Genomic DNA, 17,286 nt, shown 5'->3' on the forward strand with positions numbered 1-17,286 from the left:
TGTTCCTTGAAAAAACTTTTTTTTTTCTAGAAATGTCCTGTTTACAGTCCCATTTGAGGTGACATTGTTTACCACAATTGAAACACCTGACATTACTTCTTTTCTTCAAGACTCTGGAAATCACCTCCTTTATCCAAGTATCATCGTGGTCATGGAATTCAGTCTTCATTGTATCTCAGATCTATTCTGCCAAGGGTGCTGATCTTGCCTTTAATGGCCTAATTAACCTTTTCAATTGTGAATTAGCATTTTCAAATCCAGAGATTTAGTTATTATCTGTCTGGCTTCTGAGTTTGGTATCATTCTTTTTACTGCTGAGGACAACTTTTGTAAGGAATCTGTCAAGGTTTCTTTTGGGCCTTGTATGACTTTGTAAATGACTCAGTTTTTTTCCTACTTCTTCATTCTGTCCCAAGTATTCAAGACTGCCATTAGATATAAAATTAGGGTGTGGTCATCATATAAATATTGTCTTTGTATATCAACAGAATCACCTTCTCAAAGAAGTTGATCTTGGGAAATTTCCATACCTCTAGCCCTACATCATTGTTCAATGGTCTTAGCCTCATCTTTCTCCTATCTCCTCCATTGTAAATGGTCACCAGCCTCTAAAACAGCTATAACCAAATAGTTCCATTCTCAAGGAATAATTCTATTTCAAGTAACCACAAGTTTAACATTTGCTTCATATACAGAACATTCAGATCATATACAGAACATTCAGACCATGACACTATAGCTTCTTTGAATCTCCTCAAATCTAACATTTTCACAGGAGTCCAACCTGCTGTGTGATGGTCTGTATGTCAAATGTGTTGCTGATTTGTCAATAAATAAATCACTGATTGGCCAGAGGCCAGGCAGGAAGTATAGGTGGGAGAAGGAGGAGAATAAAGCTGGGAAGTAGAAGGCTGAGAGAGACACTGCCAGCCGCTGCGATGACAAACAGCATGTGAAGATGCCGGTAAGCCACGAGCCACATGGAAAGGTATAGATTTATAGAAATTGATTAATTCAAGATAGAAAAAGTAGATAACAAGAAGCCTGCCACGGCCATACAGTTTGTAAGCAATATAAGTCTCTGTGTTTACTTGGTCGAGTCTGAGCGGCTGTGGGACTGGCAGGTGAGAGAGATTTGTACTGACTGTGGGCCGGGCAGGAAAGCTCTAGCTACACCAACCAGCTTGTACACAGCCCTGAGTATTTGGCACTTTCTGTATGGCTACAGGATAGATCAAGTTTGGCTGTTTAAAAGCCTTAGGCTGTTTCTCTGTAACCATATAATGCAATGCTGAGATATGTTCATCTTTAAATTCCTTTGTCTGGGTCTGAATTTTTCTATGATCTGTTTTAACAAGTTTTTCTAAAACTTTTATCTTGGCATTCAATTTAACCAACTTTTTACATGATAAAACTAAAATGATCAAACAAATAATATTCATAATTGATGTTATGTAAATCCCATGAACATTAATTATCCTCTCATTTAATTGTTCCATTTTCAGATCACTTAATGTGCTGTCAAACAGAGACCAAATTCCCTCGATTGTAAAAATGTTTCTCCTTTTTTAATGTGTGAAAAAAATCTCTTTTAACTAATTCCTCCTTTTAAGAAATCTTAATTGACTCACCAAATTTGCTGAAAATCACGATTTTGATGTGAGGCTGACTGCTTCTGAGTAGAGCAGTAGAAGCCCAAGTGAGTTTCAAGGCAGCTATCTAGTGTGGTAGCAGTCAGAGGTGGGGATCCAGAAAGAGCCCACAACCCACGAGGAGAGAAGAAGTCAAAGAGTCTCTGGCCCACATGGTGTGAAGACTCTGGCTACATGAAACTTGGGCCAGTGTCAGGGACTACAAGGCCAAAAGTGCCTTTTCACTGAATTCATTCCACTAATGTTGGATTGTCAGAGATAACATGATTTGCTAAATTGTCTTCTTAATAAAAAACCCAGAGCCAGATATTGGGATAAAATCTGAAAGATCAGAGAAGCAGAACATAAAGCCACTACTACTTACCCCTATGAAATCATCAGCCTAAAGAAGCAAGCTCCTCTTTCAACCCTGCCTTATCACCTCTTCCTTCTGCCCAGCTGTATTACTTCCTGTCTGTCTGCACAGACCTCCAGACCTCTGTGGTTAAGTAATCCTTGTGATTATCAGGTAAGCTTTTTTTTATTAGATTACAAATTAAATATCACAACAGGGGAGACAATGCCAGCCTGTAACAGTAAAGGAATTCAAAGTAGCCATAGTATAAAGCAGAATCTTCGTGAATGTAAGTATCTGATCTCTAAGTTAACAAGATGCCCATTTACAAACATCTAATTTTCATTAAGAATATGTTAAAGATGAAGAATGTGTGATCGATTGAAAGATCAAATAAATAAACACACAGAAATCCTGTCTGAAATGTAAAGTAACAGACTGAAGAGATAAAAAGTCTAAAAAAAACAAAGAATGAAAATAAAAAAAATATCTACAAGAAGAAATATTAAGAATAATCAAGAAGACAACACAAAGCAAAATAAAACCAAAACCCAAGAATCACCACTCATGATATTTTCAAGAAGCCTAAGAAACCCAAAAAGCTTACACAAGTAGATAAAGATTTACTAATGGGAACTATGAAACACTGAGCACAGAAATTGAAGACAGCCTAAGTATTTCCAAAGACTGCCCTTTTTCATGGTCCAGTAATTCCATACAGTTTACGTGGCTACATAAGTCAGTTGATTCCAATCTCTATAGAAATCCCTGTGCATTCTTCTCAAAAATACAGAAAATTAATCCAAAACTTCATAAAGCAGATCCCTAAACCTCCAAATGTTCAAATCATTTCTCAGCAAGAAAGGTAGTAGCAAAGTTACCATAGTATTTAAAATCAAGTATACTATGTTTACTGCCATAGGAAAATTAGTTACCAAAAGAAGTAGTCCTTGAAGGTGAATTAAGAGCAGACACATAAATGAATGAGGTATGATAGAAGTTTATAAAGCAAAGGCCTAATTGAGTATATTCCTCTGATTCTTGATAAGGAATATAAACAATGCTTTTCAGAAAAGAGTGAATTGGGAAGAGAAGAAGCTATAAAAGTCAGTGCCCATCTGCACTGTTTTTAACTAAGTCCTCACCAATTTCCTTGTGAATAACTCAATTTAGGATTATGAAATACCTTAACATAATTCAAGAACTTAAAACTACTCTCGTAAAAGAGATTCATTTGAGCATTGATGCAAAGGCAGTGACTTCCTGAGTAGTATGGAAATACTTTAGGAAGTAGTGATAGAAAGGGAAAAATCATGTGTTTTACAAAGAAAACAAACAACTGCATAAAGAGGAACCACAGCACAAAAGAAAATTATTCCTGGCTAATCATCACCCAGTTCACTAAATTCAAGAATATATAGTGCACTAGGTTTAGTAAATTTCAAAAGAAAATGGTGAAATTGCATGAGATACTGAATCAAATAAGAAAACACAATGCAAAACAGAAAGATTTGACAGAATAAGTGTGTGAAAGATGGACAACAAAGCCATAGAATACCACATTCAAAAACAAATAGTGGAAAGGAAGGTTAATAAAGAACACAACATTTCTAGTATATGATGAAGAGAACAAAACTAAGTTAAAAGTTATCAGAGAGATTGTGTTCAACAGAGGGGTAAGAATTTCCCAAATGAAGAGAAAAAAATGGACATTCTAGCATGAGAAGTGTTTAGAATCCAGACAGTTATGGCTAGAGAAGAAACTCTCTTTCTCATATTGTAGTCAGATATTGGGAAATACATAACTGATAAAACATAACAAGATATAAAGAGAAATGACATCACTCTGCAAGTGAAAATACAACAGAAGGATGTGAGGCTTCTCATTAGCATCAAGTTAGCAGCAAGACATGGAAAGATGTAGTTCAACACTTAAGGGGAGCACTGCTGTAATCTAAGCACTGGGAAGTCGGAGACAAGTGGATCTCTACACATTCAAGGACAGCTTGTTCTTGGAAAATAACTAGATGGCAGCTAGGGCTACATGGAGAGACGCTGTCTCAAAGTAAGTACGTTATGAAATAAAAAAGATAATGAGACGACTTAGAGCCAAGATTGCTGTGCTAAGAGAAGCCATTTGTAAAACTGAAGGAGAACTAAGTACAAGGATTATAAAATTTTCAGTGAAAAAAAGTGTCCTAGCCGATCCCAACAACATCTAGTGAATTATTAGAGAACATGTTAAAATTTTAATTCTAAAAAAAGTGAAAAATATAGAAGTAGACAAATTCCTGATACATATGACCTAATTTGATTACTCCAAAAAGTATAAGCAATTACAGAAGACTGAAGAACCATCATAATTGTCTTTACATAAGAAGCTGGGGACTGGTTGGGTCCTTTGCTGACTTCTGCCAAACCTTTAAAGAGTTGACACCAATGTTTTGAAGAGTGTCCTAAAAACCAGAGAGAAAAGAAATACAAAAAAACTCACTCACTGAATCAATCATCATCCTGATCATGTGTTCAATTGTGGTGGCCCTCATGTGGAATGGAGAGAACATTAGATTTGTATCCTCCAAACTTTAAAAGAAAGCATCTCCCCAAAATAAATAAATGAATGTAATAATAATAATATAACAGCAAAAGAGCATAAAATCCTTGTTACAAAAAGATTTTAGAGTATATTAATGTATAAATCATGAAATAAAAATTAAATACATTGAGTTCCAGGAATTATGGAATTGCTAAATACTTTAATAAATAGGACAGAGAGATCTTGGTTGAAGAAATATAAATTACCAAAAGAAAAAAGAAATAGTGTTTATATCCATCTGCATCAATTGAAGGCAAGGTAAATATTTGTGCTATTCCCCATCCCCCAGTGAGATGGTTGTCATCAGGAAGACAAATATCCCAGTCTCTTCATGCTCTTTCTCATTTTATGGTTTTGTGGATTTGGAAATGGTGGAAGAAATGAAGAGAACTGTGATGTGGTCATCATCTGTAATTTTGAACAGATTTGGGCAGCAGCGGTGTATCTGACAGCTACAGACATGGTAGAGTTGGACTGGCACAGCACCTGCTCCTGAAGCTGTGTTTTGTCAGGAGCTGTGAGAAACTCCAGTGTTTCTTCTATACTTACTCCTTTGGTTTCTTTCCTGTGACCAATAACACTCTAAATAGACAACACTTTACTACAAAATATGACTACAGATTGGCAATGAAACATGAGCATGTACACAGTGTCTGAGTGTGATTGAACAGAGGATACAAAAACATTTAGTGTGAAATATTGCCATTAGAGGCCAGCCTGGTCTACAGAGCAAGATCCAGGACAAGCACCAAAACAACACAGAGAAACCATGTCATGAAAACAAACAAACAAACAAACGTACAAACAAAGTACTAGTAAGCAGAACATCAAGTAGACTGGGCCAAAAAGAAAATTTCACTGTGTACATAATAATCAAAATGCTGAATGTATAAAACAAACAAGTATATTAAAAGCTGAAATGGAAAAGAATAAATTAATCAATTAACACATAAAGGAAGAGCCTAACACCAGACTTCTCTGGGAAATCTTTAAAAGTTAGAAAGTCATGGGCAAATATTAAAGAGACCCTAAGAGACTTTTGATGCCAACCCAGACTACTATACCCAGTAAAATTTACAGTCACCATAGATGGACAAAATAAGACACTCAATGTTATAACTAAGTTTTAAAAATAACTGTTTCTAAATATTGTCCTACAAAAGTCCCTAGAGAAATAATATAACCTAAAGAGGTTAATCACACCCTAGGGAACACAGGAAATAAATAATTCCAAATAAGTGAATCAAAAGAATAAAAATGCACACACACACACACACACACACAACCAGAACTACTAACACAAACACCCCAATAACAACAACAATAAAATAACAGAAATCAACAATCATTTGTCATTACCATTTATCAATCTCAATGATTTCAATTCCACCATAAAAATACCCACACTGATAGAATGGATGTGAAAATAGAATTCTTTCTCTGTTGCTTTAAGGACACATGCCTTTACATCAATGATAGATACTATCTCAAGTAAAAAATTCAGAACTATATATTTCAAGGAAATAGAACTAACAAGCACTCAGGTGTAGCCATTTTAATATCTGATAAAATACACTTCAAATTAAAATTATTGAGAAGAAATTGGGAAGGACACTACATACTTATCAAAGAAATACTCCCCCTAAAGAACATTGCAATTCTTAAAATCTATGCACTAAAATTAAGGATACACTAGTATATAAATAAAACACTACTATGTCTTAAGTGACATATTGACTACCAAACAGTGATAGTGGAAGACTACAATGCCCCACTCTCATCAATGGACCAGGCATGCACACAAAAATTAGGCAGAAAATACTGAAGCTTGCTGACACTTAAAAAAAATGGATCTAAGAGTTATTTTTGGAACCTTTCACTTAAACATGCACAAAAAAATACCTTCTTCACAGTAGCTCATCTAAGTTTCTCCAAAATTGACAGCATGCTCAGACACAAAGCAAGTATCAACAAATACAAGGAAAATAGAAACAGCACCTTGCATCCTATCTGAGCACCGTGGTTATATCTGGAATCAACAACAAAAGAAACAGAAGAAAGTTGACAAACCCATGGAAAATATAGGACTAACTATTCAATGAAAAAGGAGTTAAGACAGAAATTGAAGATTTTCTAAAATTGAACGAAAATGAATACAAAGCATACCAAATTTGGGTAGGGGAAACAGTGAAGGCAGTTCTGAGAGGATAGTTCATAGCACTAAATGTCTACATGAAGAAAGCACAGAGATATCTCACACTACTAACATAACAGTACCCATGAAATCTGTAGAAAAAAAGAAGAAATCACACCCAAAATTAGAGAGCAAGAAATAATTTAACTCAAGGCTTAAATCAATAAAATAGAAACAAAAACAAATATAAATCCTAGAGTCAATGAAACAAAACTTGGTTCCTGAAAAAAATTGATAAGATTGAAATATCCTTGTCCAAATTAATTAAAGTTGTTGAGAAAAAAATCCTAAATTAGCAAACTGAAAAATGAAAAGGAGGACATTACAACAGACTCCAAGGAAATGCAGAGAATCATAAAGACATATTTTAAATACCTTGACTCCACTTAACTTAGATATGTAAAACACATGGATAATTTTCTCAATGCATACCACTTACCAAAGTTAAATCAAGATCAGACAAACAATTAAAAAAAACAACAACTCTGTCATGTAAGAGAAGCAATCATTTGATCTCTCAGAACCAAAAAAAAAGGAAAAACTCTCCAGGACCCGATTGTTTTAGTATAGAATTTTACCAGAATTTCCAAGATGACATAATACAAATACTCCTCAAATTAATTCACAAAATATAAAGAAAGGAACACTGTCTAATTCATTATCCAAACCAAATAAGCACACAGCAAATAAAAATAATTACAGATCAATTTTCCTTATGAACATAGATGCAAAATTTCTCAATATAGTCCAAGCACACATCAAAATGATCATTTAACATTTTTAACTATATTTCATCTTAGAGATGCAAGTATCTTCAGCAATGGGGTGTTACAATCATGGAGGGTCTAATCCTACACTTTACCAATACATATGCTAAATAATAAATGTGGGAAATGTATGGTGTTATAATTTAAGATTATGATGAATTTGGATTAAAATTCTGGTCCTCAGCTCTATTTTTCTGCAGTTATTATGATTTTTTACTTCCATACAGGTGAAAAAACTTCATCATGTTAATGTGCATCCAAATACATGTACATAAGGTGCATATTTTTTGTTCAGTATTATCTAAATAAGCACCTAAAACTGTCTTAAACAGTGCCAAAACAAAAATAAAAGTGTATCTAGGTGATGTGATATGTTGATTGAGATACACAGAAGTCCAACACCTTGTTCAGGCAGCATGTGCATTTTTCAGTGGTACTGCATGTTTGTGTGGTGCACATGTTTTGCCTGGTGGACTTACAAATATATATACTCATCTCATTCTCTGTCTCTTTCTTGCCCCCATCTCTCTATTCCTTTCTCGCTCTCCAATTGCTTTCAATATTTTTTACACACATAAGAATATTCATCATCATCATGAATATAAAATGCCCTAAGTTTAGGACTAGAGTCATGGGAATTATTTTAGCTTTTATATGGTTTATATTTCTAATTGGACTTATTTTCATACTGTTACAATTCTTTAGATGGTATAAAATTATTTATTAGTCACAGACCATGAATAAACAAAGGGTTTTTATATAAGGTATCTAATTTTTAGGTACACAGTGGCTTGGATTTTGGTCAGATACATTGTAAAATATTTCTATCCCATTCATTATTTTTGTTTGATTTTCCCCACACATTCATGTACTGTCTCTCAAGTGTAGGTCAGTGTATAATAATAAGAGCACATTCTCTTCTACCATGATTGGTATGCTGGGATCAAACTCAGCTTGTCTAAATCATCAGAAGCATCTTCAACTGGCTGAGCAATCTTGGTGACCCATATGGTAAATATATTCATATCTGGTGGATAATATTCTTCCCCAAAAATGTCAAAATATCTCTCCCAATATGTATGTAGCAGAGTCCTTCTCTCTTACAATTACTGAAAATGTGATTGACTTGGTTTGTCAATCACATTGTACAGAAATGCACATCCATTTCATATGTTAATACCATCATAGAACCTCATACATCATAGGAATATATACTTGAAAATTGGAATTTTAATAGGTTGTCTACTATATATCTATAACAATATCAATATAGGCATAACATTTCAGTAAGCACACGTTTATGCAGTAAGAGCATAATTATTTGCTTCTGGTTGTTATAAAACACTTTACTGTTTGATGTTTCTTCTTTTGATTTTTGACATATTTATATCAAAGTTGGAAATGCTTGCCAACTTTCAGATTTACCAACATTCATAAGTCTTTTCTTACCAATAGGAATGAAGACTTAGTATATTTTGAGAAAGATAAATGGTCAATTACTTAACTATATAATCTTTAAGAAGTATGCATTATACTTTTCTGGCATAGATAAAAAATAAAAAAATTGATCTTTTTTTCTCTATAGTGTGTACTTTTTGGTAGAGGAGCTGGAATGGAGGACACTGAAAAAGTGCTCTTGAAAGCACATTTCTAGGACAGCAATCCATAAATTCATTGTATCAAAAAGCATTTTTCCCTGAGTATTAGAGGTAATGTTGAGTGGAAACATTGCAATTTCCACACCAGAATTCATCGTCCCATAAATGATGGCTAAGAAAGATAGCATACAATATACTGGATCCTGATTCAAAGCATATACCACCTTCTGGAAAGCACTATCACAGACCTTATGCAAACATCACATAAATGGTATCTTACCTTTGAAAAGCCATTTTACCATTATACCAAGCTTGCTGATAAAGGATGGTAAGGCCAAATTAAATTAATGGTTTCAGTGAATATGGGCCTAATATTGCAATTTTCTTACTGTGAAGAGAGTTTCTTTGTAAGAAAAAATGCTCTATTAGTGTCCTTGTCCCTCCACTGAAAGACGTGCCTGGTTACAGGAGATGACTGGTTTAGTCTCCATATCCTCTAATGCTGAGAGACTTGGCTAGGGTCACCCTCATTTATTCCTGGGAGTTTGCAATGCTCTAGGATTCTAGCTCATCACAGCGTTGTCCCCAGATTCCAATTGTCTCTCTAAGTATTCTCCTATATGTGACAGACCTAAACACTCTGCATATATGTTACAGTGGTATAGCTTAGTCTCCTTGTGTGAATCCTAACAGTGAGATGAGGGGCTGTGTCTGACTCTGTTACCTGGTTCCTCCTTCTGATTGCCTCTTCTAGCACTGATAGAAGAGGAAGTGCCCAGTCTTACTGAAAATTTAAATACCATGGCTGACTGATATCCATGGGAGGCCCACATGTATCTAGAGAGAAACAAGGAAGGAGAACTGTATGGGTCTGTTTGGTGAACAGGGATGAGAGGAGGACTTGTGAAGATGGAATGGCGGGGAATCTGATTGGGAAAACACACACATACCAAAAAAAAAACCAATGCTGTCTGGAATACTATGATGGTGTGCAAGAATCTCATTAAGGCACTCAATGTTAGTTTTAACATGTACATTATACTCTGGATTAGCAAATTCATAACAAGAATAAGTATCTATTCCATTAAGGAGAAAGCATTTTGCTTTCTTCTTTTTAATTTTCTTCCTTTTATTAAAAACAGATTATATTCTCATACAATATACCCTGATCAATTTTCCTTCCCTCTACTCATACCAGTCCCTCCCACTCTTCCATCATATCGAGATACACTTGATTTCTGTCTCCCATTTAAAAAGGATGAGCTTCTAGGAGGTAACAACAAAATATAAAATAAGATATAATATGCAAAAACAAAAACCAACATATCAGAGGATCTAAGTGACAAAGTCCAAATAGTGTTGTGCACAAATACCAATCCCTTAGAAGACATTCACACAGCATCTAGATATCCTGTTTGGTTAATTCACTTCCTCCTGCTTTCTATGTTCTTGAAGCACAAGTGATGGAGGGATTTACTAACTTCACTGCCAACTGGTCTATTTTGATGTTTCAGTTTGTCTTCTAATGCACATGACTGAAAAAGAAATAATAAGTTTTATCAATCCTCAGACAATTATCTGTGGGTTTTTATTCCCTCTGTTCTTCCATCCTTTCTTTAGGGAACTTACTAATGTGTTGGAGCATCCACTCATTTACACAACATAATACAAAAGACTTTCACTGTGTTAACCCATCCTGTGAACTAGGAAATAGAACGCTGCTCATAACAACTTCATTTTGTTTATTAGATGAAGGGTACATTTAGAGACTATTAAATTATCATGCTTTATAGAAAAAAAGAGAAGAATTTCCTATCATCCTCATGTTCTCAGAACAGGGTATGTAGCTGGTAAACCCACTGCACTGGGTACAGGTATTTATCAGAACAACACATCTACCCAATTATTTACTGAGGATTAACTAGGACAGCAGAGGTACAGTAGCTCAAAGCATAGAATCTAAACAGGAAACTTCATGTCTCAGTTAGTTGGTCCATTTGGAACTGAATAATTTAGTAAGATCATTAATTTTCTCAAAGTGAGAAATAAACGGATTTTGCTGGATGTGGACATTATATTAATATGCATATATAGGTGTATCATAGAAGCAAAGAATCTCTGAGACACAGACACTAAGCAAGGTAGAATCCACTGACTTCCTTTGTTTTGGAAAAATCACGATGTTTCAGTCATTTTGCTGGGGTCCATCCACCATGGGACTTTGGTCCTTTCTCTACCCACTACACTTGGAATGTCATCCTCTGATGTAGACTGTTAACACCAATCTCAGTTGTTTTCATATGAAAAGTTTCTTGCTTCATTCTTGTGACCAAATTATCCAAAGAGGAGTTCATCCCTGAGCTCTTACTGCCTGTTGTTTTAGGTGAAATCATGGTGCCTAAGGGTGTAGAAAAACATCTATAAACATATGTTCCAGCTTGTTTTTCACCTGAATACAGGGCCTCAGATGCATAGCCCAAGGGAAGAAAGAGTTCCAGAATTCTCAGTGGCAGTGGAGGAGGTATAAGAAAGTGCTCACAGTGTGACAGCTCTCTGTGTTACTGTGACATTCTAACCCATGAACAAAGTTAGAAGCGCATATGGTCACAAACACTTGAGCTAAGTATAAACCTGCTGGACACTGTGAGATCTGGCTCCATTAGACTTATGTCTGAGCAGACATGTGTGTTGGTGGGATGTTTTCTTTTGGTTATTATTATCAGGATCTTGTTTAATCACAGTCATGCATATGCCTATACCTCCTCTGAGTGTTATTTCAGAATCAAAGAAAATTTTCACCACGAAGGAGATGTAACCATTGGTGTATTTTTCCCAGTTCATACTATGTACACAGGCAACAAAGTTCCACATCCTTATCTGCCGAATATTTACACCGACTTTCACATACAGTAAGTGTTGTTTATTTGTCCTGTTTGAGAATTCATTTTACAAATGACCCAGGTGATATGTGTCCTCAAGCTCCCAAGGTTCTTATTTTTATCATGAAAACTCCTCTTCCAATCAAAAATTCCTTATTTTATTGTATGTTATTCTTCATTTATTTTCTATTTTCAAAGATGATATAATAAGTTGCTTGTTTGTTTATTGATTTTTGTTTCCAAATATGACAATTGAAATATTGGATCTTCCTTGGCCAGGCGATTACAACATATTTCTCATATTAGGTTTTAGAGGGATGATGATTTTATCAAAGTTTACCTGGCTCTTCAGGACAGTCTAGAAGTCTATATGTACTCATGTAAAAAGAGGTGATGCCACCAAACGTTGTCACTATGGAGGGATGTGATGGTAGAGTAACAAGTTTGCATCTGCTAGATACCACTGATTTAGCAGTAATGGTGTCAGATTTAGAAGTTGGCAATAATTTCTTGTCAAAACAGCTATGCTTGTCTTCAAAATTTTTTAGTTAATTATTTACTAATATTTTACTACCAGAAGCATTTTTCCCTTTTACTTGTCTTTCCATGCATTTCTAACAAGTTTTTAACCTCATTTTCATGGATGTGGTCATAAGACACATTGACAAGATTGTGGACACTTAGGGTTGTTTCTTACTAAGTCAGAAATAAAATTAAGTTTGTGGTAGCGAAATATTCTTGTTACTACAAAAGAGTAATATGTGTGTATTTCTCCCTTTCCATTCCTCCCCCAAAATCTTCCATAGTATAATACCCTTCCTATTTTTTTTCATACTCATTGGGGAACAAGAAGTGTATGTATCTCAAAACTAAAATTATTTTGTAAGGCTTCTGATTACATCCTTTATTACACTGTGAGAGTGCATTTATATTTTCAAAGAGGGAATATGTCTGCTTTCTAAGTTTCTTTGTCTCTTGTCATGAACAGAATTTTTACATACCTAGAAATGATCATCTTAATTACCAAGATTACAAAATGTATTAGCTGTGGCAGGAATTTTGCTTCACTACATTGGTTTAAGTGGGGTATAAACTTTTAAACAGATTTTACTTTAGGGCTATTATAACTATTCAGATGGTATGATATATGAACATAAAATTATATATCAATTTCCAGATTAGTGTAAGTTTTCTTTTGCAGCAACATGACTTAGTTTATTCGACTGCACATGATACAGACTTTACAAGGCATTTTTACCAAAATTTTTGTGTGTGTCCATGGACACTCTTGCCTCAGGTCTCACATGCAGGTGAGAGACCATCTGTGGAAGGACAACTTAACCTCCCACCATGTGTGTGTTGACATCAAACTCATCCCATACTCAGTGCTAGGTTTTTGCCCTAGGTGAACTATATTTTTTTTCCATATGACAAATCCTGTTGTACATGGTGCCTGTTATCCTTCCAAATTAAAATTGGTACTGTCTCTAGAAATGTAGGAGATGAAGAACATGTCTATCCCATTGGCTTTAAATTGTGGTTGACTAGATATGTCAAATTAGATTACCCCAAATCTTCAAAAAGTTATGTTAATAATGTGACAAATATCCATGTATCATATGAATATTATCTTTTACTATTTGGATGTTAGGGGTTTTTCTCCTCTACTATAAATATATGCCCCTTTGTGAGCAATTTCATACATCAAAATCGAAAAACATTTCCTTGCAGCTTATTCTAAAATACTTTGCAGTGGGATGCTTGTTTTGTAATTTTTATTACTTCATTTATTTTTGAAATTGTAATATAATTGGAGTATTTCTCTTTTCCTTCCTTACCTACAATCTTTTTCACATAATTCTTTTTCCTCACTTCCAAACTTATGGACTGTTTAAAAAATCATTAATTCATAAACACACACACACACACACACACACACACACACACACACACACACACATATATATATGTTACTAAGTAGGCATCAGGGAGTGTAGCATGAATCTTAAAAGTTCTTATTAACAAAATCAAACATGAGGCCAGTTACTGGAGTGAACATTGGAAGATCAGAAAAGCAGAACTAGCCACAGATACCTCACCTTGCCAGTTCCTCAGCTGATCCTGTTTCCTCAGACTGTAAGCCTCTGTGGTGTCCTCATCCAGAATGGATCTCAGCTGAACTGCTTCTCGAAAGCCTGAAAGCTTAACCAGCCAAATGCTTCTAATTTCTGGTCCTCAGGCCTTATATATCTTTCTGCTTTCTGCTGTCACTTCCTGGATTTAAGGCTCACTTTCTGGGATTAAAGGCATGAGTTATCATGCCTGGCTGTTTCCAATGGACTTGAACTCACAGAGATTCAGAGGGATTTCAGCCTCTGGAATGCTATGATTAAATGCAAGTGCTACCACTGCATGTCCTCTATGTTTCATGTTGTCGCTGTTCTCGTCTCTGACCCCAGATAAGTTTATTAGGGTGCACAATATTTTGGGGAACACAATACCACCACAAGGAAGTAAAGGTCAAGATGAGATAAAGGCTGTTGTTCTGTAGTCAGATAAGCTAATACCCTCCATGTATCTGTAGATGTAACCAACCTTCTTATTAAATGAGAAACACAGAATCAATGCAAAGAATAAAGCCAAGAGGTCAGAGCTAAGAGCTAAAACCTTACTCTTCCTCCTGCGGTGGTCCTACCTCTCTGATCCAGAGCTACCCCTGTGTTAAAGTCTTTATATAGGGTTCCTGTTCTTCCTTCTAATTAGTTGTAAACCCAACCACATGACCTCCTCATCAGGGCCTGTCTGTATAGGCCCCCAGGTTTTCCATGATTGGTATTGAGATTAAAGGCATGTGTATCCAATACTGGCTGTATCCCTGAACATACAGAGACTTACCTGGCTCTGCCTACCAAGTGCTGGGATTACAAGCGTACAGCACCACTGCCCTGCTTTCCTATGGCTTGCTAATAGCTCTGACCACTGGGCAACTTTATTTATTAACATACAAATAACATTTTAATACAAATAAAATATCAACATATTTCCCCTTTTCTATTTTAATAAAAAGGAAAAAGCTTATAACTAACATAAGAAAAACTATATACAAAAGTACAATAAGTATATACAATATATACAAGTAATAAATACCTAAACAATGTCTAGTTCATTTATATTTGACAAATTCATAGAAAATTCCATTATCTATCCTATTGTATCTAATTCACTTTCTATCCTAATTAATCTTCAACTATAACTAACTTATCTTCAACTTCCTCAGAGACCCAAGAAGGAAATAATATTAACTAACAAAAATAAAAACAGGAAGTACATGCAAGAAACTTCCAAAAAATTGTGAGTTGACAGAAATGGCCAGCTGTCTGGATAGTCACCAGAGGAGTCTCTGCAATGTTGGGGCATCATCTTCAGCCTATAGGCTTAGCGTATCTGACAGACTCATTTGTGAAATAGGATGTACACAAGGTCAACAGTTCAACCTCATATTGGGTGAGAGCAGTCTATATACCAGAAACACCTGAATTCCACTAGTGTCATGTCATGATTCAGGATTTTAAATTCTGGAAATTGTTGATTTTTTTTAATTCAGCTGTCCATTCTACTTGGGTATGTGTGTATGTGGCTTCATCTCAGCATCCGTTCTTCTCCACATCCCTCTATCAAATGACAGTCTACTACTGAGAGGCGTGAGCTTAGTTACTCTTCAAGAATAACTGTTTCAGCTACTGTCCCATTGCACATCAGAAGCCATTGGCCCACTGCCTGTTAAGGTGCCTTTGAAGAAAAGGGCACTGTATCTTTCCCGGATTATGAAGGCCACTTCAGGGATGATGCCATATTGTCCTGGCCTCAGAAGATACCTTTTGATAAAGCCATAACCACACTTGTTTTGACAAGAATCAGTAGTCCTTTGTTTCGTGTCCTGTCTGTCCTGTTTGTCAGCAGTTGATTCAAGGATACTTTGTTGTCCAGTGGCTAACTTTTGCCACAATGAAAGTTAACTCCAATTGCAGTTTTTTAAATGCCCATATTTTCTCTGAAGTAGATTGGTACTGCCAGGAGCCGACATGTCTCATAGACATAATAAAAAAGAAAAATTTTCTAAGTTATTAAAACATTTTAAATGCCATATTGTGTAGATCTCTGAAGTGTTTGAAGATAATCTGTCAATCTAAAATATATCTACTTTATCTTGAAAACATACCTAATATAACTACAAGTTCTATTATAATGTCTAACTACTAACTTTCATTTCTTTATATCCTAATAGTTGGTAATAACAACATTCAAGGATCAGAAAATTTCATTACATTGTTAAATGAACTGTACAATTAGAAATATACATATAGAATTTTCTAACAATATCAATGTCAATATATATAATTTGTATACAATATAAAATGATCCAATCCAATGTAAAGTATTTACATTCTTCTTTTCTTTTCTTTCTTTCTTTTTTTAAATAAGAACCTTAAATCTAATCTCCTTTGCTTAGCCCTTTTCCTAACCCTTGACAACAACTTGTATCCAACCCCCCTTATCAATGAAAATTATCCCAGACCCAAAACCCATTAAAAGACCAAAAAGCCACCCACCCCACACCACCTCTTTGGGAATGTGGGTGTTGTATTCTTGAAATTGCTTCCTGCTGGGTATGGGTGAAGGTATCTTTATCCTGAAAAGAAAAATTTTAGGTTAATTGTCAAATTTTGGGAAAAGTAACTATATCCTTCATTATCCAGTCTGTGTATAATGCCAAAGTTCAGGTTTTAATTCAAATCCTTATTCAAGTAGTCTTTGAGACTGGATCATCTCAGCTAGCTCTCTCAAAATTGCTCTGAGCACTTTGTAGTTCAAAGCTGATCTGTAGATGATGTTTGTCAGCTTAGTGATGTTATTATTGTGAACATGCAATTGTCATTATGGGGCCCCATCTTCTTCCTGGAGACTTCAAGTTGATGTTAGGCCTGGCCGTGATTTCCTGCAGAAAACTGATAAGAGATTCGAACACAAAGACTATATATGCGGCTTTTTAGAATTAGTTAGTACTCTATATGACCATTTATATCTTAACAAAGTTTAAAATGTATAAATCTATCTATCTATCTATCTATCTATCTATCTATCTATCTATCTATCTATCTATCTATATATTAATCTTGTAAATTTTGATATAAAATTCATACTTTAAGAAAAGTTTAAAGAATCAGAATAGAATCAAAGAGTTGAGATTAGTAATAGAATAGTCCCT

General features: G+C 35.0%; 1 protein-coding gene across 1 annotated transcript in view; it reads left to right on the forward strand.

The window, feature by feature from the left end:
- The window catches only part of LOC131903718 (vomeronasal type-2 receptor 116-like), a 46,369-nt gene that overhangs the window by 12,678 nt on the left and 16,405 nt on the right, over nucleotides 1–17,286 (forward strand). The window contains exon 2 of the mRNA XM_059254465.1: nucleotides 11,883–12,050. Within this exon, the coding sequence (XP_059110448.1) occupies nucleotides 11,883–12,050 (168 nt within the window). The remainder of the gene's footprint in view (nucleotides 1–11,882; nucleotides 12,051–17,286) is intronic.

This window comes from Peromyscus eremicus, chromosome 1 (assembly GCF_949786415.1).
Source record: "Peromyscus eremicus chromosome 1, PerEre_H2_v1, whole genome shotgun sequence".
Lineage (NCBI taxonomy): Eukaryota > Metazoa > Chordata > Mammalia > Rodentia > Cricetidae > Peromyscus > Peromyscus eremicus.